The following is a 24,719-nucleotide window of genomic DNA, read 5'->3' as shown; positions in this document are numbered from 1 at the left end:
TACTACTCACCTAACCTCCGAAATTCTATGAAAACATCATCTGGAAAAAAACCACACTTATAATGTGGATCACTTTTTATAAAGAGGAGCAGCTGGAGGGATAATTGAAGCTCCTATTAAATGACTATCACGACTCTGCAAAGTGCAGAAGGCAGGTCGGGAATAATCTGAATAAACTCCCAAGCCCCCCCGCTCTCATCAAATCAGTGTGATGCAGCAATCCATGTCGATACCAATTTTTATATTTTTGCAGGGGGCATCCTCCTAATATGTGGAGTCCATCCACGTTGCAGACGAATCGCTGGACTGAATCGCATCCAGTCCGATTAACGGGGACATTTTTGAAATGGAGATGGATGACCATTGCTGTGAGGCCTGCTATCCACAATTCCTCAGGCCCTGGCCAAACTCTCTCAGCATGAGAGCCACCACTCCTCTACTTAAGACAGTTGCCATAGCAACTATACTTCCTGATTCTTGGCCATTTATGAGAACAAACAAAAACAGAGGGGTCCTCAGTTTGGAGAGGACACATCACCTTGTGTTGGTTTAAAGTCGTTAACTAAAAAAAACAACTGTCTTTTTGTGTAGTTTTGTCGAATGTTCAAAAACTGGAAACACTGACCTTTGAGCACTTGTGGATAGAAGACAGTGTAAAGAGAAGGGGGGAGTTGGACGAGAGGAGGGGAAATAGCAAAAATAGAGCGATGGCAGGCAGAAGAACGAGCAGTGAAGTACTTACTTCCCTGTTAATCCGAATCTACAGGGTCCAAGGTCGAGGAAGTGGGATGAGGAGTAGAAAAAGAAGACATATAGGCTAGTTAATGAAAGAAGCTTAAGGAGTTACAGACAGATGGGAGGTCTCTGTGTGTGCAGGTATGTTAGCTTACATATTCATATGAAGTGAATGTACTAGCGCATGAAGTTTAGTCCTGCTTGTGTTTAACTGATCTATTTTACTCGAAACTACATCAACCTTTCCTCATGATAAAATTGCATGAAATATTCTCTCTTGATTCATTCGTTCGTTCAATCTGCATTTCATTAAAAACTGCATGGCAACACAATGGGAAGAACAAACCTTTGAGCTAATTTAAGGAGTATGTGTGAGCGAGTAGGCTCCTTAAAACTTGTTCGCCCAACCAAAACAGATGCAGCAGAACTAGAGATGGTGTTTTCTTTTATTCCACAACTTCCTCTCCGTCATTACCCACAATGCAACTGCATTTCGGCCTATGGACAGTGTCGTGTTAGCAGTGGGGTGGAGTAAAGCGGAGTAAGGAGTTAAAGTTGGAAAACGTGGCCTTCTAAAAACAAATGCTGGTTCCACAGCGTTGAACGATACTTTAGCTACTTGCAGCTTTCACATGCTACGTTTGCCGGGCTCGGACACGCTGGAATTGCGGCTTATTGTGCGACACAGGAATGCAAAGGCTTTCACCTTTTAAGTTTGCAGGTAACATTTCGACTGATAAAACCGGTTTAAAAAACCTTACATGAAGCAACTGCTACTGGAGGAAAAATGCTCTGAAAGAGATCCGCTGCAGACTCTGTGGAGGTCATTTCATTAGATAAGGTTCGCTCTTTTTCGGCTGGTCCTTGTCTTTCTTCCCTCTCCTCTCTCTCCTCTTCCTCTTAACAAATTCCTTGGAGCGCTTCTGTATCGCCGGGTCTAAGTAAGTAGCAATGTCCGTCAAATTAAATTGCTTCCGTGCAAATAGTCGGGATCAGCAAAAACAGGAAATAAATTAATGTTGGCATTTCCTGTATTCCTGAGCCTGATGGCTAGAATATATGCTCAGATGTGAGTAGGATTGGCAAGTCTCCTTGTGAAATTGTCTCTTAAGATGCCTGGTAATAAAAGAGACAGTGAGAGGGACACATGTACAAACACATGAGCCTGTTAGCAGATGCTGGTCTATGAGTCTGACAGCAAAGATTCTTCAGACAATATAATTGACCCCCGAAAAGGTACAGGTGGGAATATGCCTGGGGGAAAATGGAAGAAGTCCTCTATTTAAGGCTGTTTGTCATTTGAAATGAATTCCCTTACATGTATACAGCAGGATACAACAGTCCCACTAAAGCCTGGCTGGCATTTTGTCTCAATGGTCACTTGATGCTGGACTTGCAGTTGCATTTGATGAGGAAATGGGAAGTCTGCTCTTCAAGAGGGAATGATCCGGAAAAAAGTCCAAATGAAAGAGCAGATGCACACAAGCAGCAGACTGCACACATAAAAGTAAACCATAAAGCCAGGCAACTGTTAGTCCATGCACCGTGCAGGCCATTTTTATTCGACGGAGCTATTTGTCGAACATATCGAGGATTTTTTTAAATGTTTGTTTTGGTCATTTGTTGAAAGGTGCCTGGAAAACTCAACGTATTTGCGGTTTGAAGAGAGTGAAAAGTAACACCTGAGAACAAAGCACAAGCTGCTATCGGGGCGCAACCTCTCGTGCAAGGTGTGGGGGGTTGGGGTTCACCTGGAAGCTAGTAAGTTAAGTGTGAACCTTGTTATTCCCATTTATGCCCAGGTTTATTCCATATCTATTTATTCTGTTTGACTTATGTCACATAAACGCTAAAATCACTTGTTAATTGTGTGAAATTCAGGCTCTTTAATGTGAGGAACAAAGCAAGATGGTGGTGATCTTTCATACATGTGCTTCAACCAAACTTATCAAGAATGTGAGTCTGTGTGAGTCTATGTGCGTATATTCTTTGATTGTGCGGCCGTTCTACAGCTGTCAGAAAGACCCGACCAAGCAGCGATAACCGTGGAGCTCTAGACTGCTGTCTGTGTGCAATAGGAGTTGCTAAAGACATGCAGAGTGCAGCACTTTCTTCAAACACATACCACAATAAAGCAAATAATCAGACATTGCAGGACGGAGGGAGCTTGCACTTTCTCCGCCCTGTCCAGAAAGCAAAAATGATGTCTCAGAGGGAGGAAAAAAACCAAAACTTTTCCATTTAACCTCTGGTGAAATAATCACACGCTGTTCCAGATATATTCCGCTGTGGCTAGGGAAGTCACAATTCAGCATGCCGGGTCAGGGTTGTCGAGGAGTAACATCACTGACACTGCAGCGGCTGCTGAGTGGTGTTTTCCTTCTAATGCCTGCACCTCTGTGCCCCCAACACTAATGGAGACCCTCACAATAACTACAGCATAACAGCAGGCCAGGTTTTTAATGCCCTCTCATTGTAATGGCCTCTCTAAAAGCATCTCACCGCTGGCTCCTCTCCACACAGAAATAAAGGAGGGAAGAAAAAAAACGCTCAGTCGTGTCAAACATTTTCTGACGATACAATTTGGCCAAAATGAGTAACCATCCCTCAACCGAATAAACAAGAGTAGCGAGAAATGTTGTAATACTGGCATAAAAAAGCATAATTGCAAGTGTTTTTCAAATGCATTCTTTATAATCTCTCTGACAAGAACGAGACCCTCTAACCTCCTATCGACAGCAAACAGAAGAGGGAGTACGACAAGCTGCCTCGACATCTCACAGAGTGCCATATTTACTTTACTGTAGTCCCCGTGAGAAACGTGCAAAATAAATCTTGAGAGATGAAGAAATCACATCAGATTTCCGGACTTCCCTTAACGCAGCTCAATAAATAGCATTATCTGAGGAGTGTGGCAGATATTTCACAGAACAACTGAACGAACAGGCTCCTATCTGCATCAGAATACTGTTTCGTTTTTTTTTTATTTTTTGCTCCTCCGGGAGCTTTTGTGAATGAGAAAACACGAATGAGACCAAGTGAGACACATTAGCAGCACATACATATCTTGTATATGAGAATGTTACCGTGGCACCGCATGCATGAGGCAGTTAAGGTGAACAGTGGAGAGGATCATCTCCTCCTGGCCCATTCACAGACTGAATTACATCAGTGATGTCTATTTAATTTAGGGGGATTTGCACTGTAGCATTATGAGAACGTTCATCTACTCTACGGTCATTAAATGCATTCATTCCACTCTGCTTTAATAAAAATGATAGCAGAGGCAGTCGGGGTCAGGGATCCGGTGCAGCACCTGACAACAATGGCATCTGGCAAAACACTGCTGGGAAAAGTGTCTGATTGGATGAAAGCTTCCAGGTGAAAGTGGGGCAGCAGACTGGTGGGCTTACAGGAATGAGAGAGATGGACTGTGGATTTCGTGTGTGAGAGGTGTGAGACTCAGCCGATATGCATTTCATATGGAACAGAAACAGAAAACAGGATAGGACTCACGTCAATGTAGTTAGCGTTGATGTAGTCAGAGTTGGGGTCTCCGAGCAGAGGGTGGAGCTTCACTCTGTGGCGGTCATCTGATATGGACAAAACGTACAGGAGTAAAACAAAAATGTTGCAGTGCATTTCTACCAGTTTTGGATTCGATATTTCACGGCCACTTACATCCCAGGAGGGTGTCATGCCTCCCTTTGGTTTTGTCCTTCTTCTTTGTGCAGTCCCAGCCATCAAAGAAGCTCTAGAGAGATAAAGAGACGCTTGTTTAAGATTTCAGGAACAGGGTAATCTCTGGGTGAACCACTCTCTGAATAAAAAAAGCATTTTCAGCACATTTTTCTTTCGGCTGAAGAGGAAAATTGTGCTTTGTGGTGAGCGCTGGCCGGGTTTCCATTCAGTAGCAAAAGAATCAGACACTTTTCCATTGACTGCTTTGAAGCAAATCAATTGGGTGTTAAGACCTTGTATCTTCACTGGGAATGTTTTACAGACCTTTGCTGCTGTCCTCTGTTGCTAATTTTCTAACCAAAATATGTTTCTGCATCCATTCTATGGAACACACGGTCAACTATCCACACAAAAGTTTCATGACGTGCACATTTTTTTACTGTGTTCTCCTCTGTGTAGAAGCTGCATGTAGATGTCATGGAGCTCGTGTCACCTTTCCACATGCATGCATGCAGTCTGGTAGAAAGCAGGCACATCTGCAAACAGAACCACACACACTCATATCCATACCAGCATGCCCCTAGAGGTTTACAGCCGCTATAAGGACATTTTGTTCAATTCTGCCCAAGTCTCAATGCGGAGCATAGGGATTACAAATTCAGTTCTACCAGAAGCCAGCCAAGAACCAGTCAAATCCTGCCTGGGATTACATCCTCCTCCTCACTTTTCCCTGCTTCTTTGGTGCCCTCTCTTTTCACAAGTCTTTCTCTCCGAATCCCTCAATTTTGCTCCCTCTCTTCATCGCTTTCTCTTCCTGTCCACCTCTTCACACCCACCACCCCCCTCCCCCCACCCCCATTTTTTTTGACATGAGATCTCTGAGCTTTCTTTGTTTCTCTCCCACCAGTCCTCTGCTCAGTCCCCAGGAGAGAAGAGCATAAAAACAGTGAGGGGTGGGAAAACACAGGAAGAAAAAACTGGAAGAGAATGGCAGCTTATGAAGGAGAAAGAAAAACAACACCAATGGAGGGTTGGTTCGATGCCATCGATGCAGGGGTCAGTGGGGTGGGTTGTTCAAAGATGATCGCACAATGTGAGTCGAGTGAGATGAAAGAAATCATGACAGTCCCGAATTAGTCATATTTTCTCTTAGTCAACACGTTGATGTTCTTTCAATGTCTCTCACATTCTGCAGTATTCCTTTCCCTTCGACTAGAATTTACTGTTCTGTATTTCTCTGTTTCACTCACGTTGCACGTTTTAACCTGTTACGTCTTTTGCCCTGACAATTTCCAAGATCCTGTTACAATAATGACATTCATAATCCCCCCCCCCACACACACACAAAAACACGTTCAGTCAAAATCCACTCTGTAGATCCAACATTTCTGGAGACCTGAAACAGAATTTTCCAGTAAATAAATAGAGTCGACAAGCCTGGCACTTGCAACCTAAAATGTAGCATCAGGTGGTGTTTTTTATTTGAAATGAGCAGGGTAACTTGGTTGTCCCTGATGCAACTTAGGAGTGAATCAGTGTTTGAATGAGTCCATCGCTCTTGCAAACGTCAGCCTCAAGGTGCAAAGTGGTCTAATGGAAGTTTGCGGTGCTACGGTAAAACTATGTTGTTGCAAGCTCGTACATTTGTGCAGTGGGGATATGACAGCAGCTGTCACACGCGCAAGACCCATTACAACCAAGAGTAAACTCCTGATCAATGTTTTATAGAAAACAGGTAGTCCTCGGGGAAATAAAAACCTATGCTTGCCAAAGGAGAGTAATAAAGTAGTCCTCGTCATTTTCCTTCATAATAGAAAGAGACGATCCATCAAAACATATGCTCTCTGCACAGCGGGAGTGAGAGAGAAAAAACAAACAAACAAACAACAACAACAAAAAAATCTTAATAGGTGTGTATTGATTTTTAGAGTGGAATGTGTTCTGGCCAAAAGGGACCATTTAATGATTCTACAAGCAGAGTTCCAGAGGGGGGAGACCATGTACCAGAGACAAAAGATGTTTTCTCTTTTTCATGAATGCCATAGGCCGTGGGTGACAGAGATGGACTCCTCCCCAGGGTGTGAGCTCAACTCTCAGCCGCAATTGTTCAACTTGGGAGAGATATATTCGAAGCCCTGGGTCCTTCGGTTGTGTTCCTTGAATCACATACCCAGAGATAGCAGCAGCAGCAGGGGGGGTGGTATACAGCGTTCAGGAAGGAAAACGTGTCTGTACCTAAAGCGTCAGTCAAGGACGAAACATACAGTGAACTGGTGCAAAAAAAGAAAGAAGAAAACTGCCAAGAAATGTCAAGTGTTTTGCAACAAAGCGGTGAAACAGACAGAGAGGGTGCAGAACAGACAACAGAGGCCCGACTGTTACAGTTTGGACACTTTGATGACATTTCATGGCATGCTTAAGTAATATTGTCAATAAATGTCTTTTAAAGATGAAAGACCACAGTAAATGTATCTGATGTTTGTCCAAAAGCAGGATTTTATTCATTCCAATCTCTTTGCAAAAGAGCTCTTGTAATATGTGACTCGTTGCAGTGATTGGACCGCCTTGATAACAATGGAGCTAGATTAGCATCAATTCATTGTTAGTTTGGCTCTTTTCCCTAATTTGCTAGCAAAGGAAAAAAAAAAGAAAAGATGAAAATAACCAATGTTTAAGCAAGCTTCTCCTGCTCAAACCAGTTAATATTTCTATGGGAATAACCTAAATAACCTTTTTAAATATAATTTAAAAAGAAAATTCACCCACATATGAAACCTACATCTTTTCTCTCTGGGTTGTAAAATCTATCCATCCACATTGGTTTGGTGTGTGTTGTTCATTCGTAGACATAATGGTTCTCAGGATGTTCTCATCAGAGGTAACAGAACTGGATGGTACTCAGCTTATGATGCCAAATGGCTTAAGACAAGTTTCTGTCCAGAAATCGTGTTGTGACCATTTCTGAAATATCTTCTTACTACCAAACTAAAACTGAGTAAAGTTGAGTGAATAAATAGTATCCTCAACTACTGCTTCTCTTATTCTAATATGATTTTGCTATAATTCACTTACATCTCGGTGCAGTGATGACGACGGTTTGAGTTTGGCGGAAAACAAAAGTTTGAATAAAGTTTGTGGAATAAAGCAGAGTAAAACAGAAATAAATGTGTGTTTTGAGTTCATAACATTACAGAACTGACAACACAGGACTGAATAAACCTGTCGGGTTTAGTCGACAAAGGGTTTTCTCTGCTGAGACACTGAGGGCATTTCCATGTCTTCCGGCACTTCTCACAAAAACATGGCAGGCAATGCCGGCCAGGGTAAGGAAATGCATGGTTGTAATCAGACTGAACTTCTTCTTTTTTTCTTTTTTTTTTAAATTCCACCTGATTAAACATGCAAATACGTACCACACTGAAAGCTCATGCCTGTAATGCTATTCTTCACTTTTATAAGGCTGAGCCAGGCAGCCATTAGATTGTAGTGAAAAGCGCCTCCTCGTAAGGGAGCTCCACAGGTCGGTATTCTCGGTCCACTTCCCTTTCTCTGAGAAGTGTTTGAATATTTCTCATGTTCACTTGATATTGTTACGATAAAAATGTTTTTTTTCTTTGGAAATACCCATGATTTCCTCCAAGTGAAACTTCTGATCTTCACTACATCTGTTGAAATTTAATCCCCCGACTACTAGTGTCAAGAAAGCCCAAGGTTTACATTTCCATTACCCCAATAAACCTACAATATATTTAAGAATACACAATGTGTCTGACCTTTTCCATTCAACCGGTTAAACACTGTTCATTAAAGAAACTTTCAAAGATCATGGAGCAACTCTCGTAATTCACTTTACACATGATGGCATCACACTAATTATTTAAAGACGTTCAGACAGACCCTGTATCTTTTACAAGGGTAATGCATATTTTCTGATCATGCTGTAGCAGCGCTAAATCATTCTTTCATTAGTATCTCACAACCTCCTAATATGATTCCTCACCACAAAAGAAAACACGAAACCTTTTGTAAGAATACCCAACAGCGATAATAAGAGATAATAAGATTCATGGAAATCTTCCCTCCTTGGTCGGCAGTGAACTTTCACATTCTAACGTCCTGCGGCTGGAATGTCATTTGAAAGTTATGAGAGGATCCCAACATGTGACCTCTGAATGTCCATCCTATATAATTGCATGTTCTATCTTTCATCACCAATCTAAGAAATCAATTGAGCCCAATAATGCTTGGGGACAACAAAGTGATCCTCTATAACATCAGATGTATTCCTACTGGACAGAAATGTTCAAAGCATTGTTAATGGGACTGTTGCACACACATTGCACCACATATTGCACAGGGAGGTAAATACCAACATTGCTACTGAAAAGAAAGACTGTTCTTTGGTTGGAGGGAAGCGGAGCCAGGAGTTTTTTTTCTTTCTCTTTTTCTAATATCTTTCAGAAAACTTTACATCCCTCTTCCCATTCCAGACTGTCCCTTCCTCGCTTCACTACAATCTATTTGCAGTGGACATTCAACTTCATCACGCCAGACGCCTTTTTAACCTTGCTAATTAATTCCAGTGGGTGGTGAGGATAAAGTGAATGACATCAGATTTATGGCTTTCCTTACAACAAACACTCTGGCTAATATGGCCTCTCTCAGCCAACAGTATAATAATTGCATGTAATACATCTTATCACCTATAAACAGCTGATAAAGATGATCGAAAGACACTCCATGAATGTTACCAACACAGGATTCGGATCCAACGGGGAAGTGCAGCTCAATTTTGAAGGTGCTAATTTGCAGTAGCAGTAAATATATTTAAAGCTGGTCGTGAAAAAAAAAAAAGAAGCAGCCTCCATCTCATTAGCGAACAACTCATTCACTATTCATTTTACACAACTCACACTTTAAATTAAGGCTAAAAGTTACACATAGCTAAGAACATGGTGGCTTTGAGTGACAACCGAGGGCTGTGGCTGACACCAAATGAACATACATGCTCAGTCAGTCTAAGTCTATCCCTTATACATCGCCTCCGCCTAAAAGAACCCGTGACAACAATGTCCGAGTGGCAAAATCAAGGTCTCTAAACAAGTTCACAAAACAGCAGGCGGCTACAAAGTGGCTACATCCATCCAGTCAATCTAACGGTATCAAGTTTATAAAATAAAGGATGATACACAGGTGATGCACAGATAGAATGAAACAGATAAGGGACTTCCCTGCGCCATATATATGGTGTTTTGTTTATTAGGACAGAAATTTAAAATACCAGTATAAGATAACGACATATTGTCATATGTAAATGCTCAATGTTTTTGGGCAGAATAGATGGTGTGATCAGAGCTCCATGGACTATCTGGACATGTATCTACATTGCCTGTTTTAAAAGCAATGGGAGAGACTGCTTCCTTTGAGACGAAGCTTATCAGTTTAAAAGCCACCTTGAAAAAAAGGGCTGTCCCTCGGGAGACTTTTTGAACTCACATAAAGACTACGGGAGATCTAGTTTAGATTTCAAGAGTAGCCAGCAACCTTGTGACAGCGGCACACGATCTGTCTTTATCAACGTACGCCCAGATTCTCAGTCCCATATGTTGAAATCAAGTTCTACTTAGTTTATTTGTTTTTTTTTTCCAATTTCTAAATTATCTCTACACTGTAGTTTTGCACCGTGTCGCCTGAGAGTCTTGTGATGTCTGTGGAGGTTTAACAATGTGTGATTTACCACGTTTTGTGTTTCTCTTCTTAAAAAATAGTATAGATTTATCTGTCAAAAAGAAAGAGAAGGTTAATGAAAAGATTGTCCATCATTGTAGTCTGTTCTTCTGCTTCTCTCGCTTCGTGTGTGTTGTAGAGAAATTGACCAATTACGGTGACTAACTGTAGAAATTACTGAAAACTGCTTATTTTAGAATGCAGTCCTACATTGTCAGACATTTTACCAAACGCTGCTCTTCAGATCAATAGGCCAACGAGCCCTATTATTTTTATTTTCCACTATGTGCTGGTCTTCATTTCATCTTGTAACAGCTCAAGTTAACATGATCTGTAGCACTTTTTCTGTCACACACACACACACACACACTGTTTCGGTGTCCAAATCTTGCTGAAAGATACTTCAGCATCATATCGCCGACCTTCCACAGAAACAGAGTAACATCTGCGTATAATGTCAGAGTGTGAATACAGAGCGTAACAGCGCCCCTTCACCTCATATTCCTGTTTAAATCCGTAGCCCTCGGCGGTCTTCATCTGGTTGATGTGCTGGAGCAGGTCGGCCACTCGGACGGCAGGGTGGAGCTGACCCGTGTGGTAAGGGGAGCCTTTACGTCCGCACTGGTGCCTCGGGGAGCCTCCAAGCAGGCTGCTGGCCTCATTCACCGAGCTACGAGCGTCACCTAAGCCGCAAAACGCGCACACATGTGCAGTTTTTGTGAAAATCAGGAAGTCAAACATGTCACAAGCCAGGCAGGTTGTGATAAAATATTAACCGAGTCTTAACCAAGTCTTGCAACAGTGGCATGTCAATTTGGGATGGCATTCACTGGTTTTACTTGTGTCAGCATGACACTGTGGCACTTTGGATGCTCGTACTGACAAATACGGCACAGTATCTGTCACAAGTATGTTACTTTCGTAAGACCTGTCTCCAAATTAGATGTGACTTTGGGCGTGACAGCGGCTCTGTCTCAGATCATGTGTGAGACAGAGCAGGATTTGGGTAAAACTTCAAAATGTTCTTGGTGACGCTGACAACACATGAAAGCAAATGTCACAAATAAATTATTTAGGTTTGCTGAAACACGTTGATATGCTACATGCAGCATCATACCGGAGGCCAAGAAAACATCTGTGACTGAAACCAACAAATGGGAGGAATGGTGTACATCAAGTGGGATTCTGTGGCTTTGTAAGGTTGCGTATTCTATACTATATAAAGAATGTGTGGGCCTTACTTCGTGTACCGCATGTGTGTGAGTCCATGAAGGAAAGAGCCATTCTTTCATCCTCCTGAAGGGTGCTCTGGTCTGTGAAACTGCGCTCCATGGAGCCCATATGGCTCTTCTCCTGCCGGTAAGTGATAGGCGTCTTATTCATGTTCACTGGTTTCCTGTTCATGGAAAAGAAGGAAGACAGAGGGACAATTGACACTTTGTTAGACAAACAGAGGCAGAAACAGGGAAAAAAGGAGAAAAAAAAAGTTATTTTTAGCAAGGAGCAACATAAAGACTAAAAGAGACGGGGAGAAGAAGCGTGATAAATTATGGATAACTTTAGAAAGGAAACGAGAGGCACTGTATTCTTTTTCCGCTTCAACTCGTGACTGACAGCCAGAGCACAAGCATGTATATGATGGATCACAAAACGATGCAAAAGCAAAGAGGTGGATTCACTTACGGATAATAAGAGTAGTAGTCCCTTCTGGCAAGAGAGCGGGAGAGGAAGGGGGGAAAAAAAAAAAATCAAGAGAAAGAAGAGATGTAAGATGAAAGCAATGTCAGCTGAGGGCAGAATGCATTGATTACAGTGAAAATGAGAACCCTCCTCTCACGAGTCCAGCTGTGCAGGTGGCCATATGACACATGCAAGTGTATCAAGCAGCTGCTGACTGAACAAAACACACAGCCAGGAAGAAAAATGGGTGTTACTTTCAATCGAATGTATCTCAGTGTTACACCTCAAGGACTGTACCATGTGGCTTCCTGTCACAACAAATCTGGCAATCAATTCTCCAAGACCCAATCTGAAGGTGGCACAGCGGAGGAGCTCGGATAGTGTGCAGAGGTTTAGTGACTCTCACGATCGGCAGTACTCAATATCACCCTGGTCACCGTATGAGCAATTCAAATAAATGATTCCTCGAGCTTTGCCCAACTCCTCATCTCGCATATATATATATTATTTTTTAGATTTCAATATATCATATTCTAAGTCTTATTCAAGACTTGCTATGTACGGAACCAGCGGTGTAAATGATTTTACTGTAGACCTGTGGGATCATTGGTTAATAATCTCTAAAAGCACACCTTTTCCCTACCAATTACCGACTCATTTAAGGGTCTGGCCTCTGCTTGGTGTGTGTAATTAAGTGGCTAATTGAATTGCCTCCGCCTTTAATTAAATACTTCACACCCAGATAGGCTCTGCAGATGAGAGTAGTTTGGTCCCTTTGGTGCAACACACAAGAAGGAAAACGGCGCCGGGCTGGCTGCTGGTCTGGCCGCTGGTCTAGTCTTATCCGTAAACAAGCGTGACCTTTTTGGAAAGTTCAGCGAGTGTAAAAACAGATCGCTGAACTGTTACAAAACATAAGGGGAGAGAAACAATGTCGGAGCCACCGCCTGACTGCACATAATGAGGGATGTTTTCTATGGAGCAGTTAACGGGAGCCGCTTACCCTTTCTTGATGATGATGATGACGGCGCCCAGCAGGAGGATGAGAACCACCAGTCCTCCAGCGCACACGCCAAGAATCAGCCCCATCTCCTCAGAGTGTTGGGAGACCTCCAGGGCCTTGCGGTGGTCTTTGCAGGCCGCTAAGAGAAGGAACATCAGCGCACAGTCCCATTAAAAAGTTAAAGGAATGGGGGAAAAAAATAAATAAATACTTCACAGTGAAGTGAAAAGCAAAGATGTATAGAGTGGGAAGAAATTAAGCTTTAAAGAAGTCATGATTCACACACACCAAACGTTCTGCCTCACCATTAGAAACCTCTTACACAACAATACATCTTAGTGAGGATGTCCACTGAACTGCTTCAGGAAGGTTTTTGCAAGCCACTGGCAAAAATAAGACATATGGGCCAAAAAAAAGGAGTATAAACCATTCAATCCACAGAGATGCGCAATGGGAACACATGCTTCACAAATGACTGGCTGGCACTGGCTATTTGGAATATTTAAGACATAGCCCGCTATTCCTATTATCTGGGGGGCACACCACAGACTTATTTGAGCGAGAGCAGAATGAAATCATTTATTTTAAAAGATTAGGAAATTTAAGGAACTCGTTGGCTCAAACTAATTAATCGAGCCCAAAAAGGATTGCAGTTCTTTAATATATTGTTCATGGAAAATTGCACGAGGACGCTGACACAGCAATTGCTATTATGCATTTTGATGTTGTGATACGCACACCAAACCTTTGAGGTTCCTTTTGAGTCATTAATGAATTAAATATAAGTTTCCCAGTCAGAATCATCCCTTCAGCCCCACAGTATAATCTCAAGGTGCCCTGGTGTCTGTTAGCCACTGGAAAGGTCATTATCATAATAGCAGGTTATTCATTTCTCTGGCATAAAGCTTAATACTTATGTAAATGGCGCTGAGCAGTGGGCCTGTCTTTGTCTTGTTCTGGGGGCCCGCTGATCTAGTTTTTTTTTTTTTTTTTCTCCGTGTCAGCCTGTCCTCCAGGCCTTGACAGGCCTGAAACCAGCCAAACTGAGCCCATTGGAACAGCACAAACTATCTGGAGAGCAGGAGAAAGTCAGAGCACGCCTGGGGATAGAGCTCTATCTTGCAGTCTGCTGGGGGGGAGGGGGGGGAGAAATCAGATCTAGGGCAGGAAAAATGAAAACACAGCCATGTTTTAGCCCAACTATCTGCAGCCATGGGCACTTTATAGAAGCTTTTGAACCCTCATCCCAGATAAAGATGAAAGTAGTACAATATCATTTCATTAGTTGGCAGGGTTTATTAATAAGTGATGAGTGTCTGGCTCGGTGGAGAAAATGAGACACTGGCCTTATATCAGAATGGAGCAGCTCTTTCTGAACCTGCTGTTGACAATGCTTTTATGTTGCTGTGTTGTTCCAGAAATTTCTGTGCCCCATTTATGGACACAGAGATTTCTGAGGAGTATACTTTAGTGTGCAGTAGAGGAAGGAGACGGTTTAGTCAGACAGCGAATCAAAGACGATGTGTTTTGTGGCTTCTTTTCCCACACTGGGACACACCACCATCCAAAGACGCCTTTGTGTCTGTGAGCATCTCTTGCCAAAAATAGCAAAGATTTCAGCCTCTTGGAAGGTGCTCCATTTGAAAAAAAGAGAAAATCCACAGCCACTAACTCGGCTCTCTCTGTTTATTTCATGATGCCACTTCATTTAAAATGACATTAATACAGGGGTAGTTTGCCCAAGCTTAAGATGTAGATGAGGAGATGAAAAATCAATTTCACTTTTGTGATGTTTCGGACAGATAAGGCCGTTTTGCCACATTTAGCCTCGGAATTTTCTATTAAGCCAAATACGAGCATGAAATGGATTTCCACATGAATCTATGCACCTGCCAGCTGCCCAACAGTGGAAATTGGCTCTTAAAGGAGAAATAGAAGTCTATTGTTGTGTCAAGCCTGCCAGAGGATCCTTAATTAAACTGTCACCTGGAAGTTGAAATGTAATCTCCAGCTTTGTTATCCAAGCCAGAATCATTTGCCTCCACTTAACTTGTGATGGGGTGCTTGATAATAATGGCTCAGGATGCGATGATGCAGAGGTTATGTTAATGGCAGAAGGATATGGAGATCTCACACAGCCACAAAAATCCTCTCACTTGATGCATCTTGAAACCGAATAAAAACAGATTTTTTTCCAGATAATTTGCTTTCAGATAGATAGACAGACATACAGATAGATAGAAAGATACATGTTTCTCCATTGTACGTGTTTTTCATTTTTTTCTGTGTGTAGTGTGTCAAAGACGAGAGGCCAGTGTGGTGTACAGTACATCGCTACGTAAGAGGCATAATTAATCACTGTCTGACCGTGTTGTGTGGGGCAGATGGAGCGAGAGCTGAGCCTTGCCTTTTGGCTTTATGCTTGGGGACAGCCTCGTTTCTTGTTATTCACTCACAAAAAAAAGAGGGAAAAAAGACCTTCCAACAAAAATACACATTCCGCCAAGTCGATTTGCTTATAGGGCTTCGTTCACTGTTGCAGTGCTGCGATAACTAAGTACCTGACTTTTATTCACCATGATCTGGCAGCATACTGTGGCAGAGGGATTCTCCTGCCATAAGGACTTGGAGTCAATTTCGCTGCCCTTTTCATGTCCCTTTTAAATCTAAAAAACTGGCGTGCAGAGGAGGACGGGGGAAGGCCAGGCTTCCTCATACTGATAGGCCAAGGTAGCTCAATCTGGGAGTTTTGATCTGGAGAACCCTTTTGGATGCCACCGAGGTCAAAGCCTTCAGATGTGGCTATCTGGTGGGCGGCAGATGAGAACAAAGAAAGGGCCTTGATATAGTGTGTCCCGGAGTCCGCCTCCAAACAAGCAGGATGAAAGCCTGACCTCTAATCCCTCCCTGCTTGTTGCCCTTTCCTTTGAGACCCACTGCTAGACAACAAGGAACGTCAGAGAAAATTTGTCCAGAGCCCAACCTTTTGTACTTAAGAGAAAGGTGAACAATAGTGCAGCACACGGAAAAGAAAACCTTAAGTTCTTATAGCGCGGCTCCTAAAAAACTGAGAAAGTGCACGGCTATTGCAAAGGGTTTGATGCTGGGAAACGCCACAGTGGTCACAGTGTTTGCGGGAGGAGAAATCTTCATGTTGAATTACCTTTGCGAGCAATCCGGACGCAGTTTATTCTGGATTCCTGAAACACAAAGAAAACACAGGCATCAGAGGGGAGGTAAAAAAAAGAGGAGACATAGAAAACTGAGCCAAGGCACACAAATGTATCACCCTGAAACTATGACAAGAGATAAAAGCATATGAATGAATGTTTAAAACATGATGCTGGACCCGCAGATTAGCAAACATGAAGTAAACCATGTGATTAATAATTCAATAAATGTGGGCGAATTACTCCTCTCTAAGGAAACTTTGGATTCTAGGCAAGACAAAGACAAAAAGGAAATGATTCAAAAGGACATATCTCTGGGTTAAAGTTCTACTTACAGCATTAGGGAAAATATCTAAAATCTGAGAGCTGTGCTGACGTGTGTGAAGAAGGTTAGAGAGTCTCGCTGAAGGAGAAAAGATGAAAGTTGATGAAAGGGAGAGAGCATAATTAAAAGGAGGGTTTCAGACCAGTGCACCACTATGAAAACGAATTAATTTTATTCATATTTCAGCTGATGACATCTCAGTGTTATGAAAAAGACCTTTGTCAAATAGCACTAATGAGAACCAAGATTGTAATCCAATTCCATCCTGCCACCACATGCAGGATATTTATTATGAAATTAAGATTTACAGCTGCCAATTCAGGCATTATGGGACAATTATGCAGAATTGCCTATTCGAAAATGAGCAAAAAAAGGGTAGCTTCCCTCAAACTCCAGTTATATCGCATTTGGAATCCCTTTCAAAATGACGGACTCTTATAAACTGTTAGTGGTTAAATCTGAAAACTGGACTTAAAAATGCTGCCCGTCAGTCGGCTTCAAGAGGGACATGTGCTGGGTGGTGATATGAATGTATGTCAGCTGGAAATGGCATACAGGCTCATCAGAATAACACATTATTTCCATTTATACTACAACAGATCCCCTTGTAACCTTGCTAGTACACTTATTTCTAATGACACTGACATTTCATCCGCCTGTGATCTCACATTTCCCATGACAATCAAGACAAGAAAGGATTTAAACTTCTTCTTTGTTTCTCTCTATTTTGTTCCTGCTCTGTATTCTAGACATTTCCTCTTCATTTCCTCTGGATTTCATTTTATTCCAGGCTTTATTTGGGCTTTAAAAAGCTCAATCAGCTGTTCCCACATGCAAACAAACTTTCCCGTTAGCATGGTTACAGAATCACCAGCTCTAGTTGCTCCTGGCTGCACAGAAAGGCCAAGATGAGGGCAACATAGTGTGAGATTAGCAAGCTATCAGAACAGCAGAAAGGTACACTGAAGAAAAAAACCAACAAACTCTCTGTATTTGGGGCTCTGGAAACTGAAGAAGAAGACTTCCAGCTCTGGCTATCCAACTGAGAAGATACCCTATAGAAGCAGAGGCCAGGAGAATAAATAGAATGATCTCCACCAAAACCATCCAAAGTGTACTCTTAGTGGCACTGTGACGAGAATAGACCCAATCGAACTAAGACTGAACAACACTGGAACAGCATGTTGGAGAAAGAAGCACCACACAACCTCAATGTCCCATTGCTGGAGGATATCCCAGAACAAATACCAGTGACCTTAACGGTAGCAGACATCCAAGACAAAGTCTCAGGCATGAGGAGTTCGTTTGCACCAAGCCCTGACATGACACACATGTACTGGATAAAGACACGGACTGCATTTCATTTATGCCTTGCAGCACAAATGAATAAACCCAGAATGGTCAACTCAAGGTTACGCAGTCCTGATCATGACCTGGCTCGAGGCCCATAGAAGCTCTTGTCGGGCATCATAGCATAATAAGTAGGTAAATGGCTCAGTAAATGAGCAGAGCCCAGAGGGGAACTGAAAGTAACTCCACACCTGCTACTGATGAACAGAACCATCGCCTGAGAGTGTAAAATCAGACATATGCATCTATCCTCCTTCTGGACTGCCCACAAGGAAGCTTATGCTCACACATGGATACTGGAGATCCTGGAACTGTACCATATCTGCAGATCTCTAGGAGCCTTGAACTTCAACTAGAACTTGATGGAACAGTGGACGACAACCCTGGAGGGCAATTCCAAGCCAATCACCAGATCAACACCAGTAGCTGACCTATATATCGGCCCATTAAAGCCTATATATGAGCATATTTTCAAAAATGGACACTTATAGGAAAAAAAACTATTAGACAAACAGAAAAATACATGACTTTCTGAAGATATTAGAATCTAACTATCCATTTGCTTTAATTCATGATGGTTTCTTATTTTTTTCAAAATTGCACCGTTATTCAATTCCACTATGAGTCCTTTAGAAATGCTGAGTGGTGACAGGCATAAATATATAAAATGTTATTCTTAAAAAAACACAAAAAAAAGGGCCGATTCATCCGAGCATGCCTCCAAAGCATTTCCGATCAGTTATATATTCCATCGTTACAAGCTTTGACAAATTAAGATGGATGCATTTTCGGCTCTTTACCGCAGAAAATAAATAGCCGGCCGTGATGGATAGAAGCGCATTCTGTAACATGCACAAGTAAATCATTGTGCACCAGCTCAGCAGAAGAGTTAATTGGCAACCTCCAGATTGTGGAAGCACATCACATGCAGAGCCATGACAGAGGGGCTGCTGGTTCCTGGTAGCTCTGAATACACACGTCTGTCACACGCACGGCTTCAAACCCGTTCAGCCACTTCCACCGTTTAAGAGGATAAAGCGTGATATTTGCCTTTCACAAAGACAAACAAACCCAAAGAGACCGCACAAACACCGATTTAATGAGGAGCGCAATTAAAAGGAGGCTGACAATTCTGCTTACGTTTTAATAAAGCATCCAGGGTGCAAACACCTGAAGTGATTACCAAATATGACACTTCAAAACAACTTTAATATGCAGAAAGCAGTCGTCAACATCTGTTTGGTAAAAGTACATGTGCGACTTTAGCGGCTTCTTCTTTTTCTTTTTCAGGAGAGAGCTGCTGTCACTGCGAGCCACACTTTGAGTGGAAGATCAGGGTTGTTTTTTTTTTTCTGCTGCTAAATGTGTAGGCAAAAAGTAATTATGCGTCTTACCTCTGCATAAATGAAATCCTTCACAAGTATTTCCCCCTGGCGGATGCATGTGCTTTAAGCTTTTGTGCATTTGTACAAAGTCAAAATGTCTTTTTTCCCCCAATTTTTAATTTTTTTTGTGGTGACACCGTGAGCACAGTGCTACCTGAAGTGCATAATTACACGTGGAGGGCTGAGCAGGATGATACGAAACAGCGCCGAGCATTTAATAATTGCTAAAACACTCCTTTGCCCAAACAGGTTTCACGAGCCAATCATTAGCATCCGTTTTGTGGTCTTAATAGACTATTTCATTAACACTTGAATGTGATCACTGTCAGACCAATCAATGAGGTGAAAAATCATTACTCTGAAATGTTAATAATGCCGTTTAACAGGGAAAAGGGTGTAATGATGTATGATGGGCTTGTTTCCTCTGTTCGGAACACCCCTACAATGTCACAGAGGCACTCTCACCATACATTATACTGGTCAGTTCAATCACCTGAGAGATCTGTTTCTGCAGCAGTTTGTTAACAAACACTGTAATCCATCTTCCTTCGCTGATAGTCTTCTAATCAAGATAGAGGGAAGAAAGTGTGCAAACTTCCAGCTCCTTTGTCTACATTTTTTCCCCCTCTGCATCCTCACCGGCGCCTTCTGAACTCATCTCGATTTGAGGTCATATTCTAGGCATTGCTCGGGTTTTGGAAGGCTCAATCAGCTGCTCTCACATGCAAATAACTTTCCCGTTGCCATGCTCATGCATCATAACAGATGTTTAAAAAATGGGCCTGAGTAAACAAAAGCCATATCTCTGAGAACACAACGAATGCTGGAAAATTATTTTAAAATGTAGGCTTTTCTTTTAAGCTAAAAAAAAACAAAAAAAAACAAAAAAAAACTTGAAAACAAAGTTGCTGCCCTCAAACTTGCTGCTGTTTTCTTCAAGAAGAACTGTTTCAGTTCTGCTGGACCAAAGATTGCTGCACTGAGTATTACTGTATTTCAGACAGACGGGGGACAGTGCTTGGCTGTGTGATTTGGCACTACGCTCCCCTCATTGCGGGTCAAGGATGCTGGCCGCCTGCCAGGCCAAACAAAACATAATCCCATCCGTTGGTAAAGCCTGGCCTCGCCAGTCTAATCCCATTCTTTGCAGCCTAGTTGTGTGAAGTGCTCACACTGCATTCCCCGCATGTGTTTCTCCACTGGGTTGGAAAAAGATGCCGCTGGTGGGGATGAGCCACCAAGGCCTGTTCGTGGGACTTATTATAACCCACATTCCCTGACAAGAAAATGGTATATAACATTTATTTTTCTCCCAAAACAGCAACTAAGAAGATTCAAATGGTATAACAGGCACTGGTGATTTCTTCCGAGCTGACGTTCTCTGAAGGCTGAGCTACCAACAGCAACAATTTGCAGCAATAATGCCAGTCTGTGAATATTACAGCAGCAGCTTTCTACCTCTGATCATCTGCACCTGTCCCCAATTATCCCTAAGTAATTGCCTCACCGAGGTAGCAGCTCTTCCTGTAATGGAATTTGAAAAGGTAATGTGGCGTTCTCCTGTTATGTCTGAAGGTCTTTGCTAAAGAACGATGCCATAGGAGGGAACGGCACTGCGGAATAACATCTCATTTCTCCTCAACACAGATTCACAAAGTTTTTGTAATTTCCACACAAATGCAGTCCTGTGAAACCTCTCGGTTTGGTTTAGGTCAACTATGGTGACAGGCGACAACCCGCGATCACGGCTTGATCTCAAAGATAATCGGCTCGTTAGGTGAACACGGAGCAGGAACACGGGGCATGCGCTAACAGGACAGAGAACAGAACAGAAGAAGGATTCGAACTGAAAGACGAATGGATTGAAGAGCACTACATTGTTTACTTTGAGTAATTCCAGCTAATCACAGCTTTGCTGGCTGTAAGTAAAGCACGTAAGTAATCCCTGTTTCAGAAATGCTTTGTTTGCAAAGAGTCAAAGCGCTGGAGTATAAACACTCACAGCTCAGTTTCTCATCCAACAACCTCTTTGATCGTACAAATACTGTTTCAAGGGTTGCGAACCCAGACAATGCCAACCGCCCCACAGCATTAACCGCAGGAGAGTATGTACAGATACTCGTGACCAACACTCATCACTGGCTCAGAATTACTCTGCATGCTGATGCTTACAGCTTGATGACGTGTTGCCAGATCTGCTGCATCACTCATGGGAGTTTAGTTACTCACCCCTTTGAAGTTGCTCATAGCCTGGAAGTAGACAAGGTAGCTTTTGCGGGGGTCCAAGGGGCTGTTCCAGTAGCCATTGTAAGTGTGATTGTCACCAACAGTGAAAGGACTGGCCTCCGGCAGACTGCTGGGCGGCAGCTCAGCCGTGTAGTAGTGCGGCGTCCCCCGGGCCTGGGCTTCGCTGTGCGACATGGGCAACGGGAAACACTCCTGAAGCCCCAGCTCCCGTTTCACTTTCTTAACAGTCTCCTCTTCCACCACCACCTGGTACGTGCTGGAAGTAGAAAGGATGGGCGACTTTAATAAGCCGTTGGTGGTCTGAAAACAGAAATGAAGTTTGCAGCGATCTCCTCACCTGACAGGTGCTCCTCTGCCTTGAGCGGGGCGCAGCAGCACCGTAATCGTACTCTCGGTTTCGCTCAGGGGGGACGGCATGTCGCCGTAATCAAATGTAGGCGCTGTGGTCACAAATAAAGAGACAAAAAAACTCAAATGTAAAAAAAAATAAAAATTTGAAATTCCACATAAACAAGTTTCACCATGATGTGTCAAGAAACTTCAACTAAACTGATTGGATTTTATCTTATCAAAAAGCAAAGTCCATTCTTCATACTAAGACTAAATGTATTAATATACCCACTTTCTCATGTTGTTTAAGGGGAAGGAGAGCAAACGATGCATGAGACAAAGATAATTATCATGTTAAAAATCAGTTTGCTAATACTGCAGCAGGAAAGAGCTGACATCGATCAAGGTGTGGCTTTGAGGAAAACTGGAGGTGCATTCGCTGACGTTCAAGGTCTGTGCGGCACTAAAAAAAAAAACAGTTTGATGCCCGCTGCCAGGTCCAGAATCTGTCGGAGCGATAATAGTGTATTAGCCACGGCTGTGCACACATCTGAACGTATATGTGCATGCGAATGAGAAAATGGGGTGTCGTCAGACACTCTGAGGTGGGTGTTATTTGAAGATGCTGACAGTAGTGGCTGTTGAAAGTGTTCAGTGTTTGCAGGCTGTCAGTGCAGATTTAAGAGAGGCACGGTGTAAGTGAATGGTCTGCACTGTGGGCCAGTGAAGGAGGAAGAGAATGATCTGCACAGACTCCAAGACGGTGCATGGGTTCTCTCTCTGACGTGCAGCCAATAAGACACGATTTGTAAACTCAGTCTATAATCATAAACTAACCGGACCTCTTTGTAAGGTGAAGTGGCCGAAGGAGGGAGTGTGTGGGACTGGCCCCGCTGTGTGTTCCTAAAACCTGTAATCCCATCACCTAATATGTGAAAATACATCCCTACAAGGAAATAACAACACTCCCAACACTGATAATAAGCTCTTGGCAGTGACAGGAAGTCCCCAGTAATATACTGCATCTGCTTTATACACAACGGGCAAAGGTGTCTTTGGTGGTGTTTTTCCCCGCTTCCTATGTTAATTTGCATCTGGACGATGAGGAGGTGACAGTATGCCACTTGTTCAGAAAAGCAATGAGAAATAGGTCACAAACTCTAGGCGTAGTAGTAGTAGTTTTGCCTCAGAGAGGGAGGAACATATGGAGGTCAAAAGAGAGAATACCTAAATCCCAATTATAGCAGGCAGCGGTTGACGTCTGAGTGTTGCACGCGTAGACTTTGCATAAAGTATGGAAGCAGCCACCTTCTCTGAGATGTAAAGCTAATGAGGAAGTGCCTTTAAATAAAAACTGTGTAACTATTACTGACATCTAGCAGTCAAGTTGGAGATCTCAAATAATGCGCACTCAGCGTGGCAAGATCAGACACATGATTAGTCGGGTAATTTGATTGGCTGAATAGATGTTAGATGCATACATTTGTCCATTCAGGCTTCCAGTAACACCTTCAAAGTCCATTATCTTGTTCAAACGTAGTTACTTATACTCTCCGATCATTCCCAAGATACCAACAAACACAAACCGGGGAGGGGGGCATATTCACTATATGCATATTTTATGTATATATATATATATATGTATATATATATATATATATATATATATATGTATATATATAAGAAACATATACATATAATATTTTCCACCATCGGTGGTGTTCGTACCTGAGATGTTCGTGGTGATTTCAGTGAGGGCAGTCTGGCCGAAGCCCTTGGCTGTACGTGCTCGCACGGAGATCAGGTAAGTCGTTCCAGGGTGAAGGTTGGAGAACATGTGGTAGGTCTCGTTCTTTAGCTTGGACACTGTCCTCCTGGGTCCTGGGACATTGATGCCTGGATCAGATGACTCAATACTCTGGTAACTGATCTGTTTGCAAGTGGGGGGGGGGGGGGGCGTAAAAAAAAACTTAATACAGGAAGAAAAACAGTCATTCTTGCACTGGTTTTTCTATCTAATCAAGTCAAAGTTTGATATAACACACTTGGCTCAGCTTTTTCAATGGTTGCGCTGATTAGTCATAGAGGGTCTATAATTTTACATGAATACAACCTAAATGGCATCAAAAGCATACAAGCAACCTGGATTATTTTTTTTTTTTTAAATACTGCGAGTGGTAAATTATCACCAAAGACTGCACGGCCCACATTAAAAAACACACTCAAGTGTTTATGGGTTAATTGAACATTATTGATGCAAAAAGCTGTGACGATCCTTGAAAAGTGAAAATCTTTGATAAAAGTTTTTTTACTTCCAGAGGTTGTCTGCCTCGCGCGAACCCGCCAAGGTTTTCCACTTAAATTCTTTGGAAGAAAAAGAGAGCTAAATGTGACCTTACCGCTGTCAGGGTGAGCATATTAGGGCGTACATCAGAGCTGGAGGAGAGCCACTCCGCTTAAAGGGTGAACGCACACACTCACTGTCTGCTGTTCATGCCCACACCGCACACAGAAGGTACCTTATACATCAAACCCATGGCTGTGCTGATTATCATAAGAAGAGTTTAATGCCTCCTTGGTGTGAAGCTAGAATTATGATCTATTCAGCGACTAAACCCAGTTAGACGGCAGCCTTCAAAGGCATGAGACTCCAGACAATGCACAGAACAATGAGAAGGGTCGGCAGGACAGGCGAACTGCGGTCAATAGGCTCAGGCGAAGTGGTCAATGTGTTAGTCTGAGAGAAATTAAGAGGATTTCCACAGCTCTCTTTAAAGCTTTCTCGGTCAGTTCAAGAAGATAAGCACGCTGCTGAGTTAAAAAAAAAAATGAACCGCTCATCCTCCACTTTATTTGTCAGACCAAAGTTGCTATTAAATAATATCCTTGAGGCAACTTACTAAAAAAGGTCAAGAGGGGAAGATTCACTTTTATGATTGGGAGGCAGACCTACTGATTGCTTACCACAGACGGAGGGTTTACAGTAAATATAAAATCATTATCCAGCTAAATGGAAGCCCTACAGCACAACGAATGCATGCCAGTTATTGATTAACGGTGCCAGGCTCTATTTCAATGGGACCAAA

At 42.6% G+C, this 24,719-nt stretch overlaps 1 protein-coding gene across 4 annotated transcripts in view; it reads right to left on the bottom strand.

Annotated features, from left to right (window-relative positions):
* ptprub (protein tyrosine phosphatase receptor type Ub) overlaps positions 1–24,719 on the bottom strand; it is a 160,511-nt gene that overhangs the window by 21,261 nt on the left and 114,531 nt on the right. The window contains exons 10-20 of one of the 4 annotated variants that reach the window (XM_072394486.1): positions 23,362–23,563; positions 21,641–21,743; positions 21,286–21,559; positions 15,990–16,026; positions 12,827–12,965; positions 11,827–11,850; positions 11,385–11,539; positions 10,639–10,826; positions 4,417–4,489; positions 4,252–4,328; positions 743–760 (exon numbers count right to left, since the gene is read on the bottom strand). In XM_072394486.1, coding sequence (XP_072250587.1) covers positions 743–760; positions 4,252–4,328; positions 4,417–4,489; positions 10,639–10,826; positions 11,385–11,539; positions 11,827–11,850; positions 12,827–12,965; positions 15,990–16,026; positions 21,286–21,559; positions 21,641–21,743; positions 23,362–23,563 — 1,290 coding nt within the window. The remainder of the gene's footprint in view (positions 1–742; positions 761–4,251; positions 4,329–4,416; positions 4,490–10,638; positions 10,827–11,384; positions 11,540–11,826; positions 11,851–12,826; positions 12,966–15,989; positions 16,027–21,285; positions 21,560–21,640; positions 21,744–23,361; positions 23,564–24,719) is intronic. The other 3 variants (XM_072394487.1, XM_072394488.1, XM_072394489.1) reach the window with 3 other exon arrangements.

This window comes from Leuresthes tenuis, unplaced genomic scaffold (assembly GCF_036924035.1).
Source record: "Leuresthes tenuis unplaced genomic scaffold, fLeuTen1.0.hap1 SCAF_10, whole genome shotgun sequence".
Lineage (NCBI taxonomy): Eukaryota > Metazoa > Chordata > Actinopteri > Atheriniformes > Atherinopsidae > Leuresthes > Leuresthes tenuis.
Note: the sequence above shows the minus strand (reverse complement) of the source record. Positions and strands in the feature narration are given on the sequence as shown.